This window comes from Pongo abelii, chromosome 5 (assembly GCF_028885655.2).
Source record: "Pongo abelii isolate AG06213 chromosome 5, NHGRI_mPonAbe1-v2.0_pri, whole genome shotgun sequence".
In the NCBI taxonomy this organism is placed as follows: Eukaryota; Metazoa; Chordata; class Mammalia; order Primates; family Hominidae; genus Pongo; species Pongo abelii.
In genome coordinates, this window is record NC_071990.2 from 34,929,362 (window position 1) to 34,956,462 (window position 27,101).

At 42.1% G+C, this 27,101-nt stretch overlaps 1 protein-coding gene, 1 long non-coding RNA gene and 2 other non-coding genes across 9 annotated transcripts in view; 3 read left to right on the forward strand and 1 right to left on the reverse strand.

The window, feature by feature from the left end:
• The window catches only part of ILRUN (inflammation and lipid regulator with UBA-like and NBR1-like domains), a 111,724-nt gene extending 86,536 nt beyond the window's left edge, over positions 1-25,188 (reverse strand). For 5 of the 6 annotated variants that reach the window (XR_008526750.2, XR_008526751.2, XM_024249010.3 and 2 more), the window contains exon 1: positions 24,758-25,168. Coding sequence is in view for 4 of the 6 variants with exons in the window: in XM_024249010.3 (XP_024104778.2) it covers positions 24,758-24,915 (158 nt within the window). In the remaining 2 variants the exon portion in view is untranslated. Of the gene's footprint in view, positions 1-24,757 lie in introns of all 6 variants that reach the window. The other variant, XM_002816782.5, reaches the window with a different exon arrangement.
• On the forward strand, positions 11,356-11,460 carry LOC112134076 (small nucleolar RNA U13). The gene has a single exon (XR_002915659.1). It is a non-coding gene; the product is annotated as a small nucleolar RNA U13 (small nucleolar RNA).
• LOC112134082 (small nucleolar RNA U13) lies at positions 21,038-21,143 on the forward strand. Its single transcript, XR_002915665.2, has one exon. It is a non-coding gene; the product is annotated as a small nucleolar RNA U13 (small nucleolar RNA).
• Positions 25,189-25,303: 115 nt separating the features above from the next.
• Positions 25,304-25,787, forward strand: LOC112133889 (uncharacterized). The gene is made up of 2 exons (XR_008526752.2): positions 25,304-25,469; positions 25,652-25,787. It is a non-coding gene; the product is annotated as an uncharacterized LOC112133889 (long non-coding RNA).
• The last annotated feature ends 1,314 nt before the right edge of the window (positions 25,788-27,101 follow it).

Here is a 27,101-nt window from a genome sequence, read left to right on the forward strand (position 1 = left end):
GCACTCAAGCCTGGGTGAGGATCAAGAGCCTGTCCCAAAAAAAAGCAAAAATAAAGTAAAAGCACAAAGAAACTGAAAAATAACTAATCCCATCAACCAGAGATAACCATCTACAGTTTGTTCTTTAGCCTTTCATTCTATGTGGAGAAAGAAAGTTATCTGTATAATATATGTGGCAATAACACTGTTAAAACTTAATGGATCATTCAACTGGCACACCAAAATGTTACATCATATCCAAAAAACCATATAAATCATAAGAATGAAAGGCAGAATAAAAACTTTTAGATGCAAATCCAGTACTTCCTTTTTAGTTTCCAGTTAAAGACTGAAGGCTGAATGCATGCATTAGCCTCAGCTCCCTTCCTAAGCCCTCCTAAAATACAGGGATGGGGGAAAAAGGCGTGAATTCACTAGAACAAAATGAACAAGTGAGGCAACTTAATTAAGGGAACTGGGAAGTAGACAAGTGGAAAATGACTTAGCCAACCTGAAAAAGTTGAATCTTCCTTAGCCAGCAGTGGGAAAAGTAGAGCAGCAACCTGGTTAACAATGAGTATCCCAAAACAGTTCAAGAATAAACACATGTACAAAAACAGGAGAGGTTATACATCTGCTTAAACCCACTAGTTAGGCCTCAGATCCCCTAATGTAGTCACAACACTGCATAGCACAGGGACTGCCCCACCCTGGAGGAAATGGGTGGGGCTGTTAAGCCCACAGTTACACCCTATAGTCCTAGTCATGCCCATAGCTTCCAACCCCCTTTTTTTGAGATGGAGTCTTGCTCTGTCGTTCAGGCTGGAGTGCAGTGGCACAATCTCAGCTCATTTCAAACTTTGCCTCCTGGGTTCTCCTGCCTCAGCCTCCCGAGTACCTGGGACTACAGGTGTGTGCCACCACACATGGCTAATTTTTGTAATTTTAGTAGAGATGGGGGTTTTGCCACATTGCCCAGGCTGGTCTCGAACTCCTGACCTCAAGTGATCCACTCACCTCTCAAAGTGCTGAGATTACACGTGTGAGCCACTGTGCCCAACCCAAATCCTCTTTTTGTGTTCCACTCTTAAATAGGAGTATGTAGTGGGCCGGGTGTGGTGGCTCACCTCTAATCCCAGCATTTTGGGAGGCTGAGGTGGGAGAATCTAATGAGCCCAGGAGTTCAAGACCAGTCTGGGTAACGAAGAGAAAACCTGTCTCTTTAAAAAAAAAAATTTTTTTAAATAGGTGTATGTAGTCAAGAACCACAATATATTTATGGTAAAGCATCTAATATGAAATAAACAAAACTAAAGTAAATAAATTAAAAAACGCCAACTTGAAGGAAACAAGGCTGAGATCACCCAGAAAACAAAGCAAACATTTTGTCAAAACGTAAAAAGAAAACATAATTACAGAACCAGACCACAAAGTCCAATATCTGAAAAACAGGAGCTCCAATAAAGGAGAACAGAGAAAAGAAAGGAAAGGAAATTAAAGGATCAATTCAAGAAACTTTCCAATAACAAGAGAAGGGAGTTTCCAGACTGAAAGGGCTCACCAAAGCTGAACAAAATATAAGAAAATGAACGCTGAAATGCATAACCATCAAATTTCAGGACACTAGAGACACAGCAAAGTTACCAAAAGTTTTCAGAGAGGGAAGAAAACAGGATTCATTCAAAGAACAAAGAATCAGAATATTTCAACATTACCACTGAAAACACAAGACAAAGGATCAGTGCTTTCAAAATTCTGAGAAAAATATTCTCAACCTTAAAAAACTGCTCCCCAGCAAAACCTGGGGTATCAGCTAAGTATCAAGGCAAGAAAAATTTCAGAATGCAAAAGTTTCAAATTTTATCTCTCTTGCACTTTCAGGAAGCTTTAAAAAAAATGGGGTCCAGGAAACAGAGGTTCCAACAAAGAAAGGCTAAAAGAAACCCCAGGGGTGAGATCTGTGCAGACCTAGAGCTCAACGAGTCCAGATCAGAGTAGGTCCAATGTTCTAGAAAAGAATTCTTCAAAAAGATATAACTGACAGAACACTTACAGTGTCAGAACCTACTACTGAGAATAAATTTTATATAGAGTTAGTAAGGAGTTTGAGGATAGTAAAAAAAAGACTGAACAAACCAAAAATCAAGACAATTATCACCCTCAGGGCAGCAAAATATTGTGCTGAGAAAGAAAAGTAATCCAAGCACACTAATGGCTCAAGTGTTGATAAACATTTAAACATTATAATGAGATAAACAGTAAGACTGGTGACACATGCCTATAATGCCAGCACTTTGGGAGGCCAAGGCAAGAGGATCGCTTGAGCTCAGGAGTTCAAGACTAGCCTGGGCAACACAGTGCAACGCTGAGTGTGGTGGCACATGCCTGTAGTTCCAGGTACTAGAGTGGCTGGAGAGAGGATCACTTGTGCCCAGGAAGTCAAGGCTGCAGTGAGCTGTGATCGTGCCACTGGGTGACAGAAAGATCCTGTCTCAAAAACAGTAACAACCACACACACACACACACACACACACACACACACAAATGAAAATTGATTTAGCCAAATTACAAATAACTAAAATGGGAGAACAGGAAATGAGGTGAGTGAAACTAACAATTACTATGGGTCAGGCAGAGGTCCAAATTTTTTTTTTTTTTTTTTTGAAACGGAGTCTTGCTCTGTCACTCACGCTGGAGGGCAATGGTGCGATCTTGACTCACTGCAACCTCCGCCTCCCGGGTTCAAGCAATTCTCCTGCCTCAGCCTCCGGAGTAGCTGGGATTACAGGCACACACCACCACGCCCAGCTAATTTTTGTATTTTCAGTAAAGACGGGGTTTCACCATGTTGGCCAGGCTGATCTCGAACTCCTGACCTCAGGTGATTTGCCTGCCTCAGCCTCCCAAAGTGGTGGGATTATAGGCGTGAGCCACCGTGCCCGGCCCCCAAATCTTTATACTATCAGTTTACCTAATTCCCATTTAACAGCTGGTGCCCTTATGTTATGTATGAGAAAGCTGAGACACAGAGACAGTAACTTGCCATATGTCACACAGCAGAGGCTTTGAACTTTGCTCTTCACCACTACATTGGCTATCACAAAGCAAAATCCTTATCTCCCTGTGTAAAGTCAACAGATAATGATTAAAGGTTAAAAAAAAATTGAGAGAGAGGTAAAAAAAAAACCCAAACATCAGTTGAAAGGATTGAAATAGATTGCCTCTGGGGAGTCGAGGAAGGAAGAAAAATGTCTAGAACCCCTTGTTGCTTTTAACAAGCCGACAGAACTACTTTACTCTTTAAACCATACATTTGTAATTTGGATAAAATGAAAATTAAACAAGGAAATGTACTTCCCCTTTAAAAATACCTTTAAGTACACATTAAAACTCTGACTTTCAGCTGGGTACAGTAGCTCACACCTGTAATCCCAGCACTTTGGGAAGCCAGGCAGGAGGATCAGTTGAGCCCAGGAGTTCACAACCAGCATGAGCAAGTTGGTGAGACCCCCCATCTCCACACACATACACACAAAAAATTTTTTTTAATTAAACTCTGACTGAGGCCCTGAAAAACTGGACATGCGCACCAATGCAACTCAAGAAAAAGTGCAAAAACAGGCCGACCGCGGTGGCTCAACACGCAAGTAATCCCAGCACTTTCGGAGGCCCAGGTGGGCTAATCGCCTGAGGTTAAGAGTTCTAGACCAGCCTGGCTAACATGGTGAAACTCTATCTCTACTAAAAATGCAAAAATCAGCCAGGTGTGGTAGTGGGCACCTGTCATTACAGCTACTCAGGAAGCTAAGGCAGGAGAATCACATGAACCTGGGAGGCAGAGGTTGCAGTGAGCTGAGATGACGCCACTGCACTTCAGCCTGGGCGACAAAGCGAGACTCCATCTCAAAAAAATAAAAAGCAAAAACAACAACAAAAAAGGTGCAAAACAAGCCCAAATATATATAAGTATTTGATATATGATAAAGATGGCATTTCAAATCATCAGGGAAATGTACATTTTTCAATGAATGGGAAAACTGACTAATCATCTGGAAAACATGTTAAGGTACTAACATTGAAAAAAATTCAGCTATATAAAATATTTATATGTAAATTGTGCAGTCATAAAGAAAACAGAAGTGAATTTTATATAACAGGGAAAGAATTATTTCTCCCCCTACCACCGCCCCTCCCCACCACGCCGCCGCTGCACTTTAAAGCAGAAGTCAAAATGGAAAAGACTGCTGGAGTCAATGTCATAAAAATTCACCCAAAAAGTGCCACATAGTAAAAAACACTATAAACCAAGCGAGACAAACTGGAGGAACCGTAAGAATCTAATAAGCTATTTTCCTTAATATGCAAACAGCTCACATAAATCAATGAAGAAAAGAATGACAATCTGACAGAGGTAGAGAGGAAAATACACAAGTCACAGAAAAATACAAAAGGCCAATAAAGATATGGAAAGATATCCAACCTCATTCATAATTACAGAAAAACAAATTAAAATGAATACATTTTAACCCACCAGGCCAGCAACAAGGAAGGTAAAGATACAGATAACTCTTCAGTTGGTTAAGAGTGTAGCAAAACTCTTGTCCATCAACAAAGTAGTGGTTAAATAAAATATGACCAACCACAATGGACATACAATGCATCCATTCAAAAAACAAAAACAGAAAACAAAAAACATGCTGTCCATAACATAATGTGAAATTTCAAGTTTGAGAACAGTATATATAGAGCTGGGCACAGGTGGCTCATCCCAGTAACCCCAGCATGTTGACAGGCTGAGGTGGAGGCTCACCCAGGAGTTCCAGACCAGCCTGGGTAACATAGCAAGACATTGTCTCTACAAAAAAAAAATGCTGGGCGTGGCAGCACATTCCTGTAGTCCCAGCTACTAGGGAGGCTGAGACAGGAGGATCATTTGAGTCTGGGAGGTTGAGGCTGCAATGAGCCATGATTCTAGGACTGTACTCTAGCCTGGGCAACAGAGCAAGACCCTTTCTCTCTCTCCATTTATATGTATAGATAGATATAGCTAGCTAGCTAGCTAGATAGATAGATAGATATGGAAAGAGAGAGAGAGAGATTTTTTTAAAGACAAGGTCTCACTTTGTCACCCAGGCTCCAGAGCAGTGGCACGACCTCAGCTCACTGCAGCCTCGACCTCCTGGACTCAAGTGATCCAACTGCCTCAGCCTCCCAAGTAGCTGGGACTACAGGTGCGTACCACCTCGCCCAGCTAAACATACTTTCTTTGAAAATAAAAATTTCAGTACATAAATAAAATATAGCCATCACACACACACAAAAAATAAGACTTCACCAGCAATCAAGGAAACACAAAATAAAACAAGTAACACCTTTTACCTATCAGATAAATCTACCTGGTAAAGATAAAAACATAATTATCCAAAATCAGGCTTTCTACTGCCTGTTAAAATTAATTGGTACATACTTCTTGGAGGCAATCTGGCAATGTTTATCAAGAACCTTCAAAAGGGCATACCTTGACCTGCCAATTCCGCTTCTCAGAATTTGCCCTAAATAAATACATGGGTTTTATGTCACAATAAAAAAAAAAAAAAAAAAAGAATTGAAGGCTGGGCACAGTGGCTCACGTCTATAATCCTAGCACTTTGGGAGGCCGAGGCAGGCAGATTACCTGAGGTCAGGAGTTCAAGACCAGCCTAGCCAAGATGGCGAAACCCCGTCTTTACTAAAAATACAAAAATTAGCCAGGCATGGTGGTGTATGCCTGTAATCCCAGGTACCAGGGAGGATGAGGCAGGAGAGTCACTTGAACCCAGGAGGCGGAGGCTGCAGTGAGCCAAGATCATGCCACTGCACTCCAGCCTGGGTGACAGAGGGAGACTCTGTCTCAAAGGAAAAAAAAAGAATTGAGAGAGAGATGAAAATAATTAAGCAAGTGAACAGAAATATTTATAATAGTGAAAAAAAATCAATAAATGACTGATGAAGTTACAGAATACTCAAATAATGGGACATTATGAGTCATGAAAAACAGATATGGAAAGATAACTAAAATATATTTAAGTTAAAAAGTAGGCTTTAAAGCATTATGTATACACGATTATATTCCAATTTGAAATACATAATATGCATATGAGTAGCTATATATGTATATGAACACGCACTGACAAGTTACTAGCTTTACTGTATTACAAGCAGCTTTACTGTTTTTTGTTGTTGTTGTTCCCTAAAGTATAATGCCATTTATTAAAAACAAAACAGGGCCGGTCACCATGGCTCATGCCTGTAATCCCAGAACTTTGGGATGCTGAGGTGGGAAGATTGCTTGCACCCAGGAGTTCGAGGCCAGTCTGGACAATATGACAAAACCCCCTATGTACAAAAAATACAAAAATTAGCCAGGTGTGGTGGCACGTGCCTTTAATCCCAGCTACTTGACAGGCTGAGGTCAAAGGATCACTTAAGCCCAGGAGGTCGAGGCTGCAGTGAGCTGTGATCACACCACTGCACTCCGGCGTGAGCGACAGTGAGACCCTGTCTCCAAAAAAAAAAAAGTGTTGCGATTACAGGTGTGCACCACTGTGTCTGGCCTGAGAACTGACATATTTAATATTACCTAATTTCACATTTTTAATTTTTTTTTTTTTTTTTGAGATGGAGTCTTCTTTGTCACCCAGGCTGGAGTGCAGTGGTGCAATCTCAGCTCACTGCAACCTCTACCTCCTGAGTTCAAGAGATTCTCCTGCTTCAGCTTCCCGAGTAGCTGGGATTACAGGTGCCCACCACCAAGCCCGGCTAATTTTTGTATTTTTTAGTAGAGACAGGGTTTCACCATGTTGGTCAGGCTGGTCTTGAACTCCTGACCTCGTATGATCCACCCGCCTTGGCCTCCCAAAGTGCTGGGATATCAGGCGTGAGCCACCACACCCGGCTCTAATTTATTTTTATTTTTCAACTTTTATTTTAGGTTCAGGGAGTACAAATATGTGCAGGTTTGTTACATGGGTAAATTGCATGTCACTGGAGTTTGATATACAAATGATTTCATCACTCAGAAAATGAGCATAGTACTATCCGATAGGGCTTCATTGTGAATTTGTTGGGTTTTTATATCCAGCATTATTACTTTTACAATCGAGTATAAAAAAAAAGAAATTTCACCCAGGCGAGGTGGCTCACACCTGTAATCCCCAGCACTTTGGGAGGCCGAGGCAGGTGGATTACGAGGTCAGGAGATAGAGACCATCCTGGCTAACACGGTGAAACCCAGTCTCTACTAAAAATACAAAAATACAAAAAATTAGCCGGGTGTGGTGGCAGGCACCTGTAGTCCCAGCTACTCGGGAGGCTGAGGCAGGAGAATGGCGAGAACCCGGGAGGCAGAGCTTGCAGTGAGCCGAGATCACGCCACTGTACTCCAGACTCCATCTCAAAAAAAAAAAAAAAAAAAGAAATTTCATTTTCCAAGGTAAAGCTCTTCATGGAAAAAAGACAAAAGTGTAAGTTCAGTAAATTCATAAGATAAATACAACAGACCTTTAGCACATGAAAGTACTCATGAGAAATGACAAAACAGGGTGGGAGGAGGGTGAGGATCGAAAAACTACTTGTCAGGTACTACGCTTACTACCTGGGCAACAATCTGTACACCAAACCCCATGACCCACAATTTATCCATATAACAAACCTGCACGTGTACCTCCAAATCTAAAATAAAAGTTGGGAGGAAAAAAAAAAAGAAATGGCAAAATACAAATTAAAACAGGATCACATTTTTTACCTATGAAATTGGAAAAAAAATATATTATGCGCTACATTGATGAGATGATCAAAGAAATACTCACTCATTACGGTAATGGCAGAAATACAAATGCGTCCAATCTTTATGAGGTGTAAGACAATTTGGCAATTAAGTATTAAGAGCATTAAAAGCCATGTTTATATTTAGCCCAGCAATCCTCAGCCCAGCAATCTAATTCTAGGAATAAATTGTAAGGAAATATGGATGCAAGCAAAGATTTAACTACAAGAAATGTTCAATACTGAATTTACATTGAAAAAAATTTTAAACAATCTAGATATCCAACAAAAAGATTATTAATCATATCTATGTAATAGAATACTACAAAACCTTTAAAGGTTAGTGTTGAATTATATTTACTAAGACTGGGAAAATGGTTATATCATTCAGTGAAGAACAGATTACACAACAAGGTGTGCAACAGGTTAAACAGTATCTCCCCAAAATTCACGTCCATCCAGAACCTCAGAATGCGACCTTATTTGGAAATAGGGTCTTTGCAGATGTAATCAGTTAAGATGAGGTCATACAAGATTAGGGTGGGCCTTAAATCCAACTGACTGGTATCCTTATAAGGGGAAGGAGATTTGGAGACACACAAGGAAAGCCATGTGACTAATAAGGCAGACACTAGAGTGATACAGCTACAAGCCAAGGAAGGCCAAAGATTGGAAGGAGCCACCAAAAGCTAAAAAGAGGCAAGAAGGGATGCTGCCCTAGAAACTTCAGAAGGATCATGGACCTGCTAACACCCTCAATTTGGAATTTCTAGTTTCTCAAACTGTAAGGAAGTTAATTTCTGTAGGTTTAAGCCACCCAGTTTGTGTTGTTTCTTAAGCAACACTAAGAAACTCATACAATGTGTGAAACACAGTAATCAGAAGCACAGGCTACTTATGTTTGAATTCCATTTCCGCCCATGTGACTTTAGGTTATTTAAGCTCTCTAAGCCTCTTTTCCTTTTGTAAAAAATGAGGATAACAATATTCATTTCCTAGAATTATTGTATTAAATTATATATTAAATATAAATCACTTAAAACAGTATCTAGAATATAGTAAATGCCCCACTTTTATAAAGCAAGCACAGGTACAACACATATACAAAATATGTTATTAGAATATACATATATCAAAACGTTAACATTTTTATCTCTGGGTCCCATTATTATCGCTTTTTTTAAATTTGTTTTGTTTACCAGTTCTTTCTAATTTATCTGCAATGAACATAAATCATGTCTTTTTTTTTTTTTTTGGAGACAGAGTCTCACTCTGCTGCCCAGGCTGCAGTGCAGTGGCGCCATCTCAGCTCACTGAAATCTCTGCCTCCTAGGCTCAAGTGATTCTCCTGCCTCAGCCTCCTGAGTAGCTGGGATTACAGGCACCTGGCTAAATTTTGTATCTTTAGTAGAAACGAGGTTTCACCGTGTTGGCCAGGCTGGTCTCAAACTCCTGACCTCAAGTGATCTGCCCGCCTCGGCCTCCCAAAGGTGTGAGCCATCACGACCAGCCTATTTTTCATTTTTATATTTTTCTTTCTTTCTATTTTTTTAACTTTTTGCCAACATTCAGATCCTAACAATTTTTTTTTCTTCAGAGCAGGAGTGGAAGTTTATTTTAAAAGGCTTTAGAACAGGAAAGAAAGAAAAAGTACACCTGGAAGAGACCCAAGCAGGCAACTTGAAGGACAAGTGCTGTTTATGTCATAACAAAATACAATCATTTTAAAAATTTAAAAATAAGGTAGGGCTTCCCTATCACAGTTGCATGCAAACCCCAACCCCCAGCCAGTGGTTTCTACTCTTCTCAAGGCCTGTTATCAAAGAGTTTAAAAAAAAAAAAAAGTAAAAATAAAATTTACTTTAGAAAATAAAATGCTGACCAGAAAGCACTTTAGAAGCACATCATGTATCATTCAATCAATCATTAGAAGGTGGCTGCTTTATAAGAGGCTGATCTCTTATGAATCACTGACCTCAAGCACAATAATTCAAGTGTGAACCCTCAGAAACACTTGACAGACCTCAGGCTCAAAACATACTAAAAAAAGCAAAACTATTCATTTTAAAAGGTGGGTTTTTTAAACCTCAGTACATAGTGGGGCTGACCCTCTATATTTGGGAATAAACTGCTCCCCCTCCCAAGACAAACATTAACTTTGGCAAATGAGAACACCATTTACTAAATCAATTACCCTTCCAACAAGGGAAAAACGTATTCATCTTCTCTGCACAAGGTGATTTAGAAAGAGTTAAACCCTTTCACCGGGTGTGGCGGCTCACGCCTGAAATCCCAGCACTTTGGGAGGCTAAGGCAGGAGAATTGGTTGAGCTCAGGAGTTTGAGACCAGTCTGCCAACATAGCAAGACCCCGTCTCATTTTAAAAATAAAAAAATAAAAATAAAGAGTTAAACTTTTCAGTTTTAGTCCTGTTGCATTTTGGGTTTCTTGTTCTCCAACAATATTGTAAATAATATTGTCAGACGAGCTTACTACTAGTTTACTTCTTAACAAAGCAAAACTAAGTTTTAATAAAATTATACATAATTACTGGATAAGAATTTGTTGCTTAATTGAGAAGGGATTTTACTATATTTCAAATGACCAAAGTCCACCACTACATTGTTTTTTGTTTTTGTTTTTTTTTTTGAGACAGTCTTGCTCTGTCTTCCAGGCTGGAGCGCAGTGGTGCGACCTCGGCTCACTGCAACTCTGACTCTCGGGTTCAAGCAATTCTCCTGACTCAGCCTCCCGAGTAGTTGGGATTACAGGTGCACGCCACCACACCCCACTAATTCTTATATTTTTATTTTTTTACTTTTTTTTTTTTTTTTCTAGAGACGGGGTTTCACCATGTTGGCCAGGCTGGTCTCGAACTCCTGACCTCATGATCCGCCCGCCTTGGCCTCCCAAAGTGCTGGGATTACAGGCATGAGCCACCACGCCCAGCCTTGTCTGTTTTAAGACAGGGTCTTGCTCTGTCACCCAAGCTGGAGTGCAATGGGGCAATCTCAGCTCACTGCAACCTCCGTCTTTTTTTTTTTTTTTTTTTGAGACAGAGTCTCTCTCTGTCGCCCAGGCTGGAGTGCAGTGGCGCGATCTCGGCTCACTGCAAGCTCTGCCTCCCGGGTTCACGCCATTCTCCTGCCTCAGCCTCCCGAGTAGCTGGGACTACAGGCGCCCGCCACCAGGCCTGGCTAATTTTTTTTATTTTTAGTAGAGATGGGGTTTCACCGTGTTAGCCAGGACGGTCTCGATCTCCTGACCTTGTGATCTGCCCACCTCGGCCTCCCAAAGTGCAGGGATTACAGGGGTGAGCCACCGTGCCCCACCAATCTCCATCTTCTGAAGTGATCCTCTCATCTCAGCCTCCCAAGTAGCTGGAACTACAAGTGCATGCCACCATGTCCAGCTAATTTTTGTATTTTTTGTAGAGTTGGGGTCTCCCTATGTGGCCCAGGCTAGTCTCAAACTCCTAGACTCACACAATTTGCCTGCCTCAGCCTCCCAAAGTGCTGGGATTAAAGTCATGAGCCACCACACCCAGCACACTGTTAATTCTTTAAAATATCGATTCTTTTGTAGTTCATAAGCGTGATGATTGGGTGTTCACACTTACGTGAGACATGTGCCCTCCCTCAAACCTTGTTATGACATTGGCACATTATTTCTCTGATGTGAAAAAAAATAAAGTTAAAAAAAAAATCCAGTCACAGCGACACAGGGAGACCCCATCTCTACAAAAAATTTAAAAAATTAGCCAGGCACGGTGGCACACATCTGTAGTCCCAGCTATTCGGGAGGTTGAGATGGGAGGATTGCTGTTACCCTAATAAAAAAAAAAAAAAAACCAGGACCTTGCCTATAAAAACCTACCTTTTTGACCCTGTCTCAAAATATATATATACACACACACACACACGTATAAATACACACGTGTGTTTATGTGTATTTGTATATATGTGTATGTGTATATATATGTATATATGATCAGCCTATCCAAGTACCTTGACAACTAAATTCAGTTCCCACTCAAACAATGGAGGTATAAGGGCCTTGTTATCTACTACCCTGAAGAGTAAAGACAATCAACAGCAATAACCACAGCTGTTTAAAGGTTTATATATATAATTTTACATACATATACATGCATAGAAAATTCTATGTTATATATATGCACATATATATATATATATATTGCACAGAATATTCTGTGCAATGGGGCAATCTCAGCTCCGAATATAATGCACAGAAAGGTCAGAAGAAATTGTTAGCAGTGGCTATATCTGGAAACAGGAGGGGTTTATGCTTCTCATCTTTAGTACAGTGGTTACAAATGAGTAGCCCAAGGGCTACATTCTGCCTACAGATACGCTTTATATTTAGTCTTCAGTGTTTTAAAAATACTTGAATTAATTGCCAACATTTGAAAATCAGGCTATTTCAGCCGGTCACAGTGGCTCATGCCTGTAATCCCAGCACTTTGGGAGGACAAGGTGGGCACACAGCTTGAGCTCTGGAGTTTGAGACCAGCCTGGGCAACATGGCAAGACCCTGTCTCTACTAAAAATACAAAAACGTAACTGGCCATGGTGGCAGGTGCCTGTGGTCCCAGCTACTTGGGAGGCTGAGGTGTGAGGATCACTTAGAGCCCAGGGAGGCATATGGGGGAGGGGAGGTTGCAGTAAGCAGTGATCCTGCCAATGCACTCCAGCCTGAGTGACAGAGCAAGACTCTGTACCCCACCCCCCAAAAAGACAACAAAACCAGGACATTTCCTATAAAAACCTATATTTTTGACTTCTCTTGAAAAAAAATAGAAAAATCTAACACTGGGCCCCCATTCTAGCAGGGCAATATTTAAGGCAAGTATCATACATGCTCCTTATAAAGTCAAGGCTTTCCAGTTCACACACCTTCAATTGTTACCCATCTGGCACCTAAACATATTTTAGTTTGCAACCCGTTTGAACTATTCTAAACTATTTGAACTTATGCGCTTATATGACTTTTTGAAGTTTTTCCTCAATGGAAACACAATGGCAATGATCTAAGAGAACTTTAGAGAGCTTACAAAATATTTTTGTCCATTCACATCTAAATTACTGAGTAACATCGGCATAAGAAAAAAATTAAGCCTTTTCTCCCATCTACCCTTACACATTACTTCAACAAATGTTTACTGAGCACCTATGTACAAAGCAGTGCGTGAGAGGCTTAGGGAGAAACAAAGGCTGTTAGGGGGCACTGTCCTCTTAAAAGTGTGTTTCTATACATAATAAACACTATAAAAAAGGAAAGAGTGGAGTTCAAAGAAGAGTACACTGCTAAGAACAGGATCAGTATGTCAATTTCAGAAAAACGATAGGACTTCTTCAGGTAGAAAGGAAAGAATAGCATTCTAAGTAGGAGAAACCAGTTTAAAATTGGGAGAGCAAAAGTTTATGTGGGAATGAGCAGCAGCCTAGTTTGAACAGAGCAGAGAAAAGCAGAATATTCACTACAAAGATACGCCAGGAAAGGTAGAAGTAGGTAAACTGAGACCAGTCTTTGCAGGGTCCTGAATGAATGCCAAGCTAAAGCTTTCTGTTCTGTATCTGGTAAGCAACAAGGCCGTTAGAGGTTTCTATGAAGAGTCTAGATTGAAGCTGTGATTTAGAAAGATTGATCTAGCAGTGGTATGTCCACAAAATAGACTGGAAGGAAGAAAGTCACGCGTAGAAAACCGATTTGGACTATGCCTATGTTACTCTGTTAAACTAGTAACATAATCTGCAAACTAAGGCGGTGGCAGTGGGAATGGAAAAAAAGAGACATTTGGGAAGTACACTGCCAAATCCAGGTGGAAATTAACTGGATTTGGCAAATGAACTGGGGTGTCCAGAAAAGAGAGGGCCTTAAAGATAACTCAGTTCAAGTCTAATTTCTGGGAGACCAAAAACTGGCTGGAGTAAGGAAAAGGATAAATTGACCTTTTATTATTTTTATTTTTTAACTTTTTTGATTTTTTATTTTTTTAAAGATTGGGTCTTGCTATGGAGTACAGTGGCTATTCACAGATGTAATCCCACTACTGATCAGCACAGGACTTTTCACCTGCTCCATTTCTGACCTGGGCTGGCTCACCCCCTCCTTAGGCAACCTGGTGGTCTCCCGCTCCCGGGAGATCACCATACTGATACCGAACTTAGTACAGACACCCAAATTGGCATAGCACACTATAGCCCAGAACTCCTGGGCTCAAGCAATCCTCCCACCTCAGCATCCCAAGTAGCTAAGACTACAAGCGTGCACCACTGCGCCTGGCAAACTGACCTTTTAAACACATCTAGCTTTGAATGCCAATAGAACATTCATAAGTTTTCTGCCCCAACCAGAAAATCCTGCACACTTTTTTCTGCCCAACTTTTAGTGATGGCTGAAGAGAATAAAATATATATTTACTAAAAGTAAAGGATATATTTAATACAGAGCTAATGAGAAGCCAGTCCCAGAGCAGAAACATGATCAAAATTAAGCTCCACAGAATCAAGCTGGTTCCCACCTCATACCATACACAAAAATTAATTATACAAAATGGATATCCATATACAAAATGAATCAACACCCTAAATATAAAGAACTAAAACTATAAAACTCTTAGAAGAAAACAAAGGGATAAATCTTCATGATCTTGGATTTGGTAATGAATTTATGACATCAAAAACACAAGCAAAGAAAAAAAGAATTGATATGGACCTCAGCACATTAGAAACATTTGTGAATCATAGGACATTGTCAAGAAAGTGAAAAGACAGCCTACAGAATGGGAGAAAATAGTGCAATTTATATACCCAATAAGGGTTTCATATCCAGAATATATAAAGACTTCTTACAGGCCAGGCGCAGTGGCTCACGCCTGTAATCCCAGCACTTTGGGAGGCTGAGGCACGCGGATCATGAGGTCAGGAGATCGAGACCATCCTGGCTAACACAGTGAAACTCTGACTCTACAAAAATACAAAAAAATTAGCCGGGCATGGTGGTGGGCGCCTGTAGTCCCAGCTACTCAGGAGGCTGAGGCAGGAGAATGGCATGAACCTGGGAGGCGGAGCTTGCAGTGAGCCGAGATCGCGCCACTGCACTCCGGCCTGGGCAACGAGTCTCAAAAAAAAAAAGAGAGACTTCTTACAACTGAAGAACAAAAAGACAACCCAATTTAAAAATGGGCAAAGCCTTTTTGTGCTGACAGTGCTCCAGCAAACATAATGAACATTCCTAAAAGCCACCAGACTTTCTATAAGAAGTATGGCAAACACCAACCCCACAAAGTGACACAGTATAAGAAAGGCAAGAATTCTCTGTATGCCCAGAGAAAGCAGTATTATGACAGGAAGCAGGGTAGCTATGGTGGGCAGACTAAGCCAACTTCCCAGAAAAAGGTTAAAACTATAAAGAAGATTGTGCTGAGGCTAGAGTGCATTGAACCCAACTGCAGATGTAAAAGAATGCTAGCTTTTAAGACATTTTGAACTGGGAGGCGATAAGACAAGAAAGGACCAAGTGATACAGTTCTAAATGTCATCTTTTATTTTATTATGAAGACAATAAAATCCTGAAGTTAACTTCACATCATCTGGTTGCTATTGGTCTTTTGGGAGGGAATAAACTAGAGCCATCAACAAAATTCCTCTGGGGGTGGGGGAAAGAAAATGCGCAAAGGACTTAAATGGTTATTTCTCCAAAGAAGATGTACAAATGGCCAACAAGCACATAAAAATATGTTCATATAATTAGTAATTAGAAAAATAAGAATCAAAATCATAATAAGGTACCAATCCATACCCACTAGGATGGCTATAGTTTTAAAAAGAAAAATATTGGCTGGGCGTAGTGGCTCACGCCTGTAATCCAAGCACTTTGGGAGGCCAAAGCAGGCGGGTCACCTAAGGTCAGGAATTTGAGACAGCCTGGCCAATAAGGTGAAACCCCGTCTCTACTAAAAATACAAAAAAAATTAGCAGGGCGTGGTGGCACACACCTGTAGTCCCAGCTACTCGGGAGGCTGGGGCAGGAGAATCACTTGAACCCAGGAGGTGGAGGTTGCAGTGAGCCGAGATCGTGCCACTGCACTCCAGCCTGGGCAACAGAGCAAGACTCCATCTCCAAAAAAAAATATATATATATACACATATATATATATGTTCCATTAAACTGGAAGTTTAAAAGAAGAAAGAAAAATAACAAGTGTTGGCAAGGATGTGGAGAAATTGGGACCAACTCATACACTGAGGTTGGGAATGTAAAATGATTCAGCCACTGTGGAAAAGAGTTTGATGATTCCTCAAAAACAGAATGACCATATGACCCAAAATTTCCATTCCTAGATACATACCCAAAGGAACTAAAAAAAGGTACTCAAACAAATACAGGTACACGCACATATTCAAAACTTTACTACTCAGAATAGGCAAAAGATAGAAACACCCCAAATGTCTACCAACGAATGAATAGATGAAACAAACTGTGATATGTATATACAATGGAATACTATCAAGCCATAAAAAAAGGGAGAAGCCAGGGGTGGGGGTTGGGGGGTGGCTCATGCCTGTAATCCCAAAACTTTGGGAGGCCAGTGCAGGTGGATCCCTTAAGCCCAGGAGTTCTAAACAAGCCTGGGCAACATGGCAAAATCCTGTCTGTACAAAAAGCACAAAAATTGGCTGGGCATGGTGGCTCATGCCTATATCCCAGCTACTTGGGAGACTGAGGTGGGAGGATGGATTGAGCCCAGGAGTCGAAGCTACGGTTAGCCATGATAGCGCCAGTGTACTCCGGCCTGGGCAACAGAATGAGACCCTGTCTCAAAAAAAAAAAAAAAAAAAAAAAAAATGAAGTACTGATACATACTACAACATGGATGAACCCTGAAAACATAATGCTAAATGAAAGATGCCATGGCAAGAAACTTACACGCTTCATTAAAAGAAACCAAAAAGAAAAGGCTGGGCACAGTGGCTCATGCCTGTAATCCCAGCAATTTGGGAGGCCAAGGCAGATGGATCACTTGAGGTCAGAAGTTCAAGACCAGCCTGCCAACATGGCGAAACCCCATCTCTATAAAAAATACAAAAATTAGCCAGGCATGATCTTGCATGCCTGTAATCCCAGCTACTTGGGACGCTAAGGTAGGAGAATCGCTTGAACCCGGGAGGCAGAGGTTGTAGTGAGCCGAGATCACGCCACTGTACTCCAGCCTGGGCGACAACAACAACAAGATGCAGACACAAAAGGACAAATATCGTACAATTCTATTTACATGAAATATCCAAGGGAGGCTGAGGCAGGAGAATCACTTGAACCTGGGAGGCGGAGGTTACAGTGAGCCGAGATCACGTCATTTCACTCCAGCCTGGGCAACAAGAGTGAAACTCCATCCCAAAAAAGAAAAGAAAAGAAAAGAAAATATACAGAATAGGTACATACATAGAGACAGAACTCAGACTGCTGGTTGCCAATGGCTGAGGAGAGAATAGTCCTTTACACCGGCTTAATGGGTGTAAAGTTTCATTTTGGTGTTACGAAAAAGTTTAGAAACAAGAGAGAGGTAGTGGTTGCACAACACTGTGAATGCGCTAAACACCACTGAATTGTTCACTTTAAAACAGTTAATTTTGCCAGGCACAGTACTGCACACATGTAATCCCAACTACTCAGGTGGCTGAGGTGGGAGAATCACTTGAGCCTCAGAGTTCAAGGCTGTAGAGTGCTACATGATCATGCCTGTAAACAGCCATTGCACTCCAGCCTGGGCAACATAGCGAGACGTCTCTAAAAAATTAAAATTAAATAAATTAAAATAAAATAGTTAATTTACATGGTATCAATTTCACAATCTTATTTTAAAAATCAACAATATTCCAAATCAAAAATAAAAACCTTTTAAAAAATGCAATAGAGTACATAATACTCTATCGCTGTTATGTAGCCCTTCCTTACCCTCTTCCTAAAACTACTGTTTGACACACATTTATTTAAGGAAACCAATATTAATAGAAGTATTATCTCTATCATAAAGGAACTTTTTCCTAGATTTATACATATAAACCACAGCGTAGATGAGAAACTCATTTAGCACGGGTGACTGAGACATAGATTAACAGGCAAAGAAGGTAATATGTGATCAGGTAAGAGGTACAACTGATTTTCATATCTAAATTCTAATTTCATTTCATTGACTTGTGGTTATATCTTTATCTAGTAGGGTGTTTCTGACAATGTTGAGAAAGTTAATAGGACATCATATTTTACAGAAATATTTTTCCCAAGTTACTTTTCTAGAAAACATCTGTTCCATCCATGGTGGATGAAAGTAGAATTCCAAAACATACACACTGCTCCCTGAAGATACCTGCAGGCAACCTAGGATGTTGCAATACCACAACTGCACAGCATTAGCCTAATAGGAGGTAGAAAAACATTGTCTATATGCTATTAAAAGATATTTTATCTACTGCTATACTGCGAAATAAGGCCAGTATTAACTCCTAAGTTAACGTATAAAAATCTAGAAGAGTTATTTGACTCGTCACTAATGCTAAACAACAACTTACAATGAACACCTAATGTAACACTGAACTGTACACCTTAAACTGATTAAAATGCGGGCTGAGCATGGTGGCTCACACCTGTAATACCAGCACTTTGGGAGGCCGAGGCAGGCAGATCACCTGAGGTCAGGAGTTTGAGACCAGACTGGCCAACATGGCAAAACTTTGACTCTACTAATAATACAAAGATTAGCCAGGCGTTGTGGCCCACACCTGTAATCCCAAATACTTGGGAGGCTGAGGCACAAGAATCGCATGAACCCAGGAGGCAGAGGTTGCAGTGAACCGAGATTGCACCACTGCACTCCAGCCTGGGCAACAGAGTGAAATTGTGTCTCAAAAAGAATTAAAAATAAATAAATAAATAAATTGATTAAAAGGGTAAATTTTGTTATATATATTTTACCACAAATTCTTAAAAAGTGAGGTAAGCTCTCCTCTGAATCTTGGTTTCCCATTAAAAAAAAGCCAATTAGACTACATTAAAAAATATGAACCCATTAAATTGAACATGTTTAAATTTTACATAGTTGAAAACTTTTAGTAATTTCAATTAATAGAAGCTTTCTGACCTCTTAACAGAGTATTTATTAGATATCCTCCATCTCCAAGGAGGACATACACAAATGAAAAAGGCTTAAATTGTAGCAAGGAAGGTTTAGTTTTAACATAATTCTAACCAGAAAGTAATTAAACATTATAATAAGGTATCATGCAAATCTCTGCCCGTAGGGATACAAGAATAGGACAGATGGCTATCTTAGAAGGGCTGGATGCAAATCTGCAGGAAAAGTTGGAATAAACTAGGCTGGAGTGCAGTGGCGTGATCTCGGCTCACTGCAAGCTCCACCTCCTGGGTTCATGCCATTCTCCTGCCTCAGCCTCCCGAGTAGCTGGGACTACAGGCGGCCGTCACCACGCCTGGCTAATTTTTTTTTGTATTTTTAGTAGAGACGGGGTTCCACCATGTTAGCCAGGATGGTCTCAATCTCCTGACCTCATGATCCGCCCGCCTCGGCCTCCCAAAATGCTGGGATTACAGGCATGAGCCGCTGCGCCTGGCCTAAACTAAAGAATCTCTTAAGTCAGTTTCCAGTTTTAGAATTCCAAGTTCTGTATTCACAGCCCAATAGTATCTCTAAAAGACATTCCACCTATAGAACACTGCAGATATTAATCTACAAGTCATTTCAATTTGGTTTTAGATATTGGGTTTACTTTCACCATATCATTTATTCACTTTACATACTCACTTAGGAACTGAAAATTGACTACTTCTGTTAACAGACAGTTCCATCAATCTCCAGTAGCATGGCTGCCAGCTCAGGTATAAATGCTACCAACATGCTCAACTGAAAACAATATTTGGTTCTAAATTTAACAAATAGAGGCCAGGTGCGGTGGCCCACGCCTATAATCCCAGCACTTTGGGAGGCCAAGGTGGGTGGATCATTTGAGGTCAGGTGTTCGAGACCAGCCTGGCCAAACATGGTGAAACCCCGTCTCTACCAAAAATATAAAAATTAGCCAGGTGTGGTGGTGGGCGCCCATAGTCCCAGCTACTCGGGAGGCTGAGGCAGGAGAATCTCTTGAACCTGGGAGGCAGAGGTTGCAGTGAGCCAAGATCGCACCACTGCACTTCAGCCTGGGTGACAGAGGAAGACTTTGTCTCAAAAAAAAAAAAAAAAAAGAAGTATCTACACAATTTTGTCAACCTAAGACCAAAAAAAATATGTTAACAGGGTAGAAGATTTACAAGGCGAAAACATTCCATTTAGTCAGTTTTTCAACAATGACAAAATAAATTCTTACTTTTGATCACAAAAGCATAACCTTTCCAACTCAGGTTTTATTTTTATTTTATTTTTGAGACAGGGTCTCACTCTGCTACCCGGGCAGGAGTGCAGCAGCACAGTCACAGCTCACGGCACCCTTCACCTCCCAGGCTCAATTGATCCTCCCACCTCAGCCTCCCACTTAGCTGGGACTACAGGTGAGCACCACCATGCCCAGCTAATTTTTTTATTTTTGTAGAGATGGAGGTCTCGCTACCTTGCCTATGCTGGTCTCAAACTCCTGGGTTCAAGCAATCCCACTGCCCTGGCCTCCCAAAGTGCTGGGATTATAGGCGTGAGCGATTGCACTCAGACAGGTTTAATTTTAGAAGACTCAGGGTCTTCGCTTTTCGATAATGATTTTTAATTTACCACATTATTTTTTAATAGACAACTGAATGGTATTTATTACAACCCGAAGCAGGCACTTATGAAGTCACAGGAAGATTAATCATCTTCAATTCAACAGGTTAATCATCAGAGCAAGTTGAGAGATTTTTTTGTCAACTTGTATTAGGACTATGTCAACAGTTGCCCAGTTAGAAATTAAATGATGCTTAAAACAACACGTCTAGACTTTAGATTTTTACTTGAGCAACACACACAAATACTGTGATTAAGTATGCATGCATGCACATTATGTGTATATGTATTTACCTAGATTTTATTAATTATGATGGATGTTTGTTTGAAAAAAAAATCTTGGCTGGACACAGTGGCTCATGTCTATAATCCCAAGACTTTGGGAGACTAAGGCAAGATTGAGCCCAAGAGTTCAAGACTAGGTCTGGCAACATAGTGCGACCCATCTGTAAAAAAATTTTTAAATTGATCCTTTTGTAATTCATATGCGTGATGATTGGGTGTTTACATGCATGTATGAGACATGCCAACCCTGAATCTTGTTATATAACATGTGCACATTACCCATCTGACATCAGAAAAAGGAAAAAAATTAAATTAAATAAAAAGTAAAAAACAAAAAAATCAGCCAGTCATGGTGGCACGCATCTGTAGTCCCAGCTACTCAAGAGGCTGAGGTGGGAGGATTGCTTGAATCTGGGAGGTTGAGGCTGTAGTGAGCCATGGTTGTGCCACTGCACTTCAGCCTGGGAGACAGAATGAGACCCTGTCTCAAAAAAATAAAATAAAAATCTGTCAAGATGAATTAGGTAAATATAGGAATCAAAAAATACAGTATTAGATTATGGCGCTATCTTTCATAAGAAAGAAAAAAATGAAAAGCCTTCCTGCTTTCAGTTCACAAATGATTTTTCATTTTATAATCAAAGAAAATAAAGAACATGCCTTATATAGCCAAAAAATAAGGTAATGTGACTTAAAGTTGAATTATCACTTAACTGCATGGATTTCTAAGAAGCTACTGACTTCCAACTTCTCAATTTCTCTAAAGCCAGAACACATTTTTTTTTTTTCCAGACAGAGTCTCATTCTGTCGCCCAGGCTGGAGTGCAGTGGCATGATCACGGCTCACTGCAGCCTCGACCTCCTGGGCTCAGGTGATCTTCCTACCTCAGGCTCCCAGGTAGCTGGGGACTACACGCATGCACCACCACACCTGGCCCAGAACACATTTTCTTAATGGCTCACTCCTTTGCTCATATATGTAACTTGTTTTTATACAGAAATAACATGTCATCAACATATATGCTACTCCATGGCTTTGAGCTTAAGCTTTTTATATAAAAACTCAAATAGAAGTTTTATTTTATTTTATCTTGTTTTCTGAGACGGAGTCTCGGTCTGTTGCCCAGGCTGGAGTGCAGTGGCGCAATCTTGGCTCACTGCAAGCTCCGCCTCCTGGGTTCACGCCATTCTCCTGCCTCAGCCTCCCTCAAATAGAAGTTTTATAATCCAACTATATTTTTAATTTTTTTTTTTTTTTTTTTTGAGACAGCATCTCACCACTCTGTCACCCAGGCTAGAGTGCAATGGTGGCAATTTCAGCTCACTGCAGCCTCTGCTTCCCAGGGTGATCCTCCCACTTCAGCCTCCCAAGTAGCTGAGACTACAGGTGCATACCATTATGCCCGGCTCATTTTGTTGTATTTTTTGTAGAGACAGGATCTCACTATGTCACCCAGGCTGGTCTCAAACTCCTGGACTCAAGTGATCCTCCTGCCTCACCTGGCCTCCCAAAGTGCTGGGATTATAGGCATGCAGCCTTTTAAGTTATTTTTTTTCTTATCCACACTGGGCCTCACCTATTTACTTTCCACAACACCTAAGAAAAATCTTAGACATTAAATACATACCTCAAACGTATAAAATTCATTACACTGCTTTTGTAGCCATAATAATTACACTAATAAAGACTGACTCTAAAGAACTTAAAACTTACTAGGGTAGTGTTTAAATGGTCCAATTCACAATGGGTTGGGAGAAATAATGATCCTCTCCTACCAAACTAGCAGCAACAATATGCCAAGTTTCCTATGCTGAACTAGTGTACACAAGGAAGAAAAAGGGCCAGAGGTGGGAAGCAGTCAGGCAAGAGAACAACTCTCTTCAAGTTATAACTTTACTTCTAAGTTTCACCAGAGTAATAGCTCTTCTCAGTGTGTTCAATAACCCATGTCTCTCTGACTAAACACCACAGGTTAGCTGTCAGAAAACTACAGTAGGCTATATTCCCTGCTTGAGATCATCAGACGTAACAGATACAAATGGAGATTACAAATGATTAATTCTAAAGACTATCTCCTGCATGCAGTCAAAGAGTTTTCTAAACATCTAGAAATTTAAACCTGCTCTTGCTGTAATAATTGACCTTAAAGATAAAATAGTAGGACTCATCAGAGATGATGCACAGAAAAAAAAAAAAAAAAAATGGCGGGGCATAGTGGCTCACACCTGTTCCCAGCACTTTGGGAGGCCAAGGCGGGTGGATCACACGAGGTCAGGAGTTCAAGATCAGCCTGACCAATATGGTGAAACCCCACCTCTACTAAAAATACAAAAAAATTAGCCGGGCAAGGTGGTGTGCACCTGTAGTCCCAGCTGCTGGGGAGGTTGAGACAGGAGAATTGCTTGAACCTGGGAGGCAGAGGTTGCAGTGAAGTGAGGTTGCGTCACTGCACTCCAGCCTGAGCGACAGAGCGAGACTCTGTCTCAAAAAAAAAAAAAAAATTTACACGTTACCTTTGGTGCAGCCACGGCTACAAGGCTCCTACTAATAGATGAGCATCATCCAGGGTAGAACTAGGTTAGGAGTGGGATAAAAAGTAGGCTTACAGCCTCTTTTCCAGCGTTGCTTGAGGCATTCAGTGGATAAGGAATAAAAGAGAGGTTGGTTGTGCAAGTGATGCCAAGAGAAACAAGATTCCACATGTCAGGAGACTGAATGCCTAACAGAGCAAAGGGCACTGAACCTTTTGCCTTTTGCCCAAAGAAATATTAGTTGCTTCACCTGAAATCCTTTCAAAGAAAGTCTAATCGTCTCCACTCCAACTCTGCCTCTGAGTGAATCCAACAACCTCTATTCAGAGTACAAGGGGAAGCCTTGCTTATCAACAACAGCAAGTGCTACTTCCAAAGCCAAGAAACACGCCTTTACATCGGGTAGTCTTCTGCCCCAATTCAGTCTTCTACAAGGTGAAGCCAAAAATACTTGGCTCCCAGCCTAAGTTCTCCATTTTCCCAAACATCTGTCAACTTAGCTTTCTTTCAGATAAGCCCCTCTCCATTCCCAGCATTCTGGTGGCCCCAGATGAACTCTCTGCCAGGAGTCCTGTCCCTTCAGAAAGTTCCTTCCTCCAAGATCATCTCATTTCCCCCACTTCTCCTAAGGTGGTTCCCAGGCCCTGTCCCAAGTCTAATACTCCGGGTCCTCCATGTGTCGATTTACTAGTAGATCCTACTCCTCCCTGGCATAACTCTTAAAAAAGTCATCTCCCTCACCATACCCCCTTGTCTTCCCCCATAATATCACCCCCTTTTCTTCCCCCATAATATCACCCCCTTTTCCCTATCTATCCTCAGATGGAAAGAGACAGACACATAAACTAATCTGTTCTCAGCTCCTAACTCCCAAGCTTCTCCAGTGCTCAGGTTGTTCCACAGCACCTAATCCTTCCCTATAGTTTCCGCCCAATCCTGGCATCCTCAGCCCCTCACTCCAAACCCCAACCTTTTTCCCCACTCCCCAAATCCAGATCTCCTGTGCTTTTTACTCTCAGCCAATACCATAACCCTTTTCCTCCCAAGTCTATCCACTATGCCTGGATGCCCAAGTCTTTTCCCCTCATCCCACGTCCCTTGGCCCCTAATCCTCGAAAAACCTTAAGAGCTCGCCCCCACCATCTCCCTTCCGCCCCTCCTGCCTCCGTGGCCCCTAACTCTCCTTTAGCCCTGCTCAGCCCCCAAATTCTCCCTATGCCCCCAGGGCTCCCCGACTCGTCCTCCCCGTCCCGGGAAGGGGTGGCCCTCAGTACCCGCCTGGCTCGCCCTGCCGCCAAGCTCAAGTGTCCCTTCCCTTCCCCTCGGGGCCCCGGGGCCGCTGCCAGCGCTGGCACAGCGGGGCCGGCTCACCAATTGGTCATGTCCAGGAAGAAGGCGCAACCGGCAGGATTGAGCTGGAAGCCGAGCAGCCTCTGGAACTCGGAGATGAGCACGTCCTTGTCGGTGGTGCCCAGGCAGCTGAACTTCTGCATCAGCTCCGGGTCCAGGTCCACGTCCATGCCCTCCATGGCGGGGACCGGACACCCGCTTCCCCGCCTCTTCAAACTGAGCCGCCGCCGCGTCGCCGGGCCCGGGGACCTGGAGGGGGCCCGCTGCTAGCTAGCGTCGCGACCCCGCTCCTTTGAGGTAGGCCCCGGGCCTCTCACAGTCTCATAAGGGTAAACTCACTCTGCCACTCACTCACTCTCCCCCCCCACCCACCCCCCCCAGCTCCGCCGCCTCCGCCGCCTCTCGCCTCTCGCCACTCCGCCGCCTCCACCTCCTCCCGCGCCGCGCCCACTGCGCAAGCGTCGCCCGCCTAGACCCCGCCCCTTCCTCTCCCGGAGGCCCGCCTCTTAGTGTCGTCATAAACTCGTGACGTCCCCGCGTGACCTCACCGCGGCGGGGCGATGGAGCGAAAAGTAGGAAGGAGGAAAGAGATGGTCCAGCCGTGGGGGGCAGGGGAGGCTTCTGGCTAGACCATTACTCCGCCCCGTCCCCACCCTCAAGGAGAGCCGTTAAAGCCTGGGGCTGCGGGAGAAGTTGAGGGATTTTCGTTTATGACAACTCTACCATTTTGCAGGTGAGGAAACTGAAGTCCCGGGAGAGGCAGAGACAGTGGCAAGGTCAAGTAGCAAAGTGCACTCAGCCCTCCCAGCAAGGAGTCTGCCACTCGCGCTTGAAGGACGTGTTTGAAGAGCCGCTTTCCCAGAGGGATGCTGCCTTAAAGTCTTGATTCCCTGGCACTCTTTCCTATTACTACAGTTTATCGGTGCTGTTTGTGTTATGCAACGGTAGCATCGTGTCTCCGGAAGATAAAAAAGGTCTCGATACAAACATCCATAACCTTCCACCCACTCCGTCAGGAACAACCCTATCAAAATAAAGTCATGAGAATTTAGCATGCCTTGTTCTGTGTTTAAAATAGAAGACAAAGTATTTCTGTATATATCGCACACCTTCCCGGTTAAGGTCTGTCAAAGAATGAGAAAGGAAGCATAGAGACTATCTTGTCTACCCTCTTCTGTTAGGAAATGTTTTTGAAACATCGCGAATTGCCCAGCACTGCTAGATCCAAGGCGGGGAGGGGTGGGGGGGGGATGACTGAGAAATGGTCTTCTGCCTTCAAGTAGCCCCCTATTTTGCAAATAAGGGAAGTAAGCTTACGTGCGTTGTCCAAAAAATACAGAGCAGCAAAACTAGAACCCAGATTTCTGGTTCCTTATGAAGTGGGTTTTCCACAATTTCAATAACAGCTGGAATAAGTAGTAATGTGTCGGGGGCCAGGATGTTTTGGAAAGGGAACGCATTCTACCTCCTCTGTCCCACTACCAAAAGAGAATAAACTGCAGTGGCTTAGAAAGCCTAGGTTCTGGAGTCATGCACATTTGGGACTGAGAGGTGAACATGTTTTGTCCCAATCTTTTGGATAATTCAATAGAGACAGAAAGATTATAAAAATCTCAATGTAATAACTGAAAGGAACTGAGACTGCTGAGTCCAACCTCCCCATTCTACAGATGAAGACATTGAAATGGAGAGAGTGGAAATGACTCACCCAAGATTACACAGCTGGAAAGGGGGTTCCAAACTCCCAGTTTAGCACTCGATTCACTATACCCTGCTACATTCCCTTTCTACATTAAGTTCAATTGGGGCCTTACACAAAAATTAAAAATTTGACCCAAGAACTAATTTGATGTTAGGACCATAGACTTCTAGAAAGTGTTTTAACTTGCAGTATCCATGGATGAAAATTGTGTTGACCGAGGATCCAAAAGAAGATATTATTGGAACCTGGTGACTCCATCAGAATGCTGATTCAGGGAAAAATTCAAAACTCTCGGTCAATCCCATACAGTGCTAAGGTCTTAGCCCACACCTAAACGCTCTACATAATTCAATTTTTTTTTTTTTTTTTTTGAGACAAGATCTTGTTCTGTTGCCCATGCTGGAGTGCAATGGCAGGATCACGGCTCACTGCAGCCTTGAACTCCTGGGATCAAGCAATCCCCCCACCTCAGCCCCCGAGGAAGGCGGAACTGCAGGTGGGCGCCACCATGCCCGGCTAATGTTTTTTTTTTTTCAACTTTCTTTAGAGACAGGGTCTCACTGTGTTGCCCGGGCTGATCTCAAACTTCTGGGCTTGACAGATCCTCCTGTCTTGGCCTCCCAAAGTGTTGGGATTACAGGCATGAGCCACTGTGCCCTAATA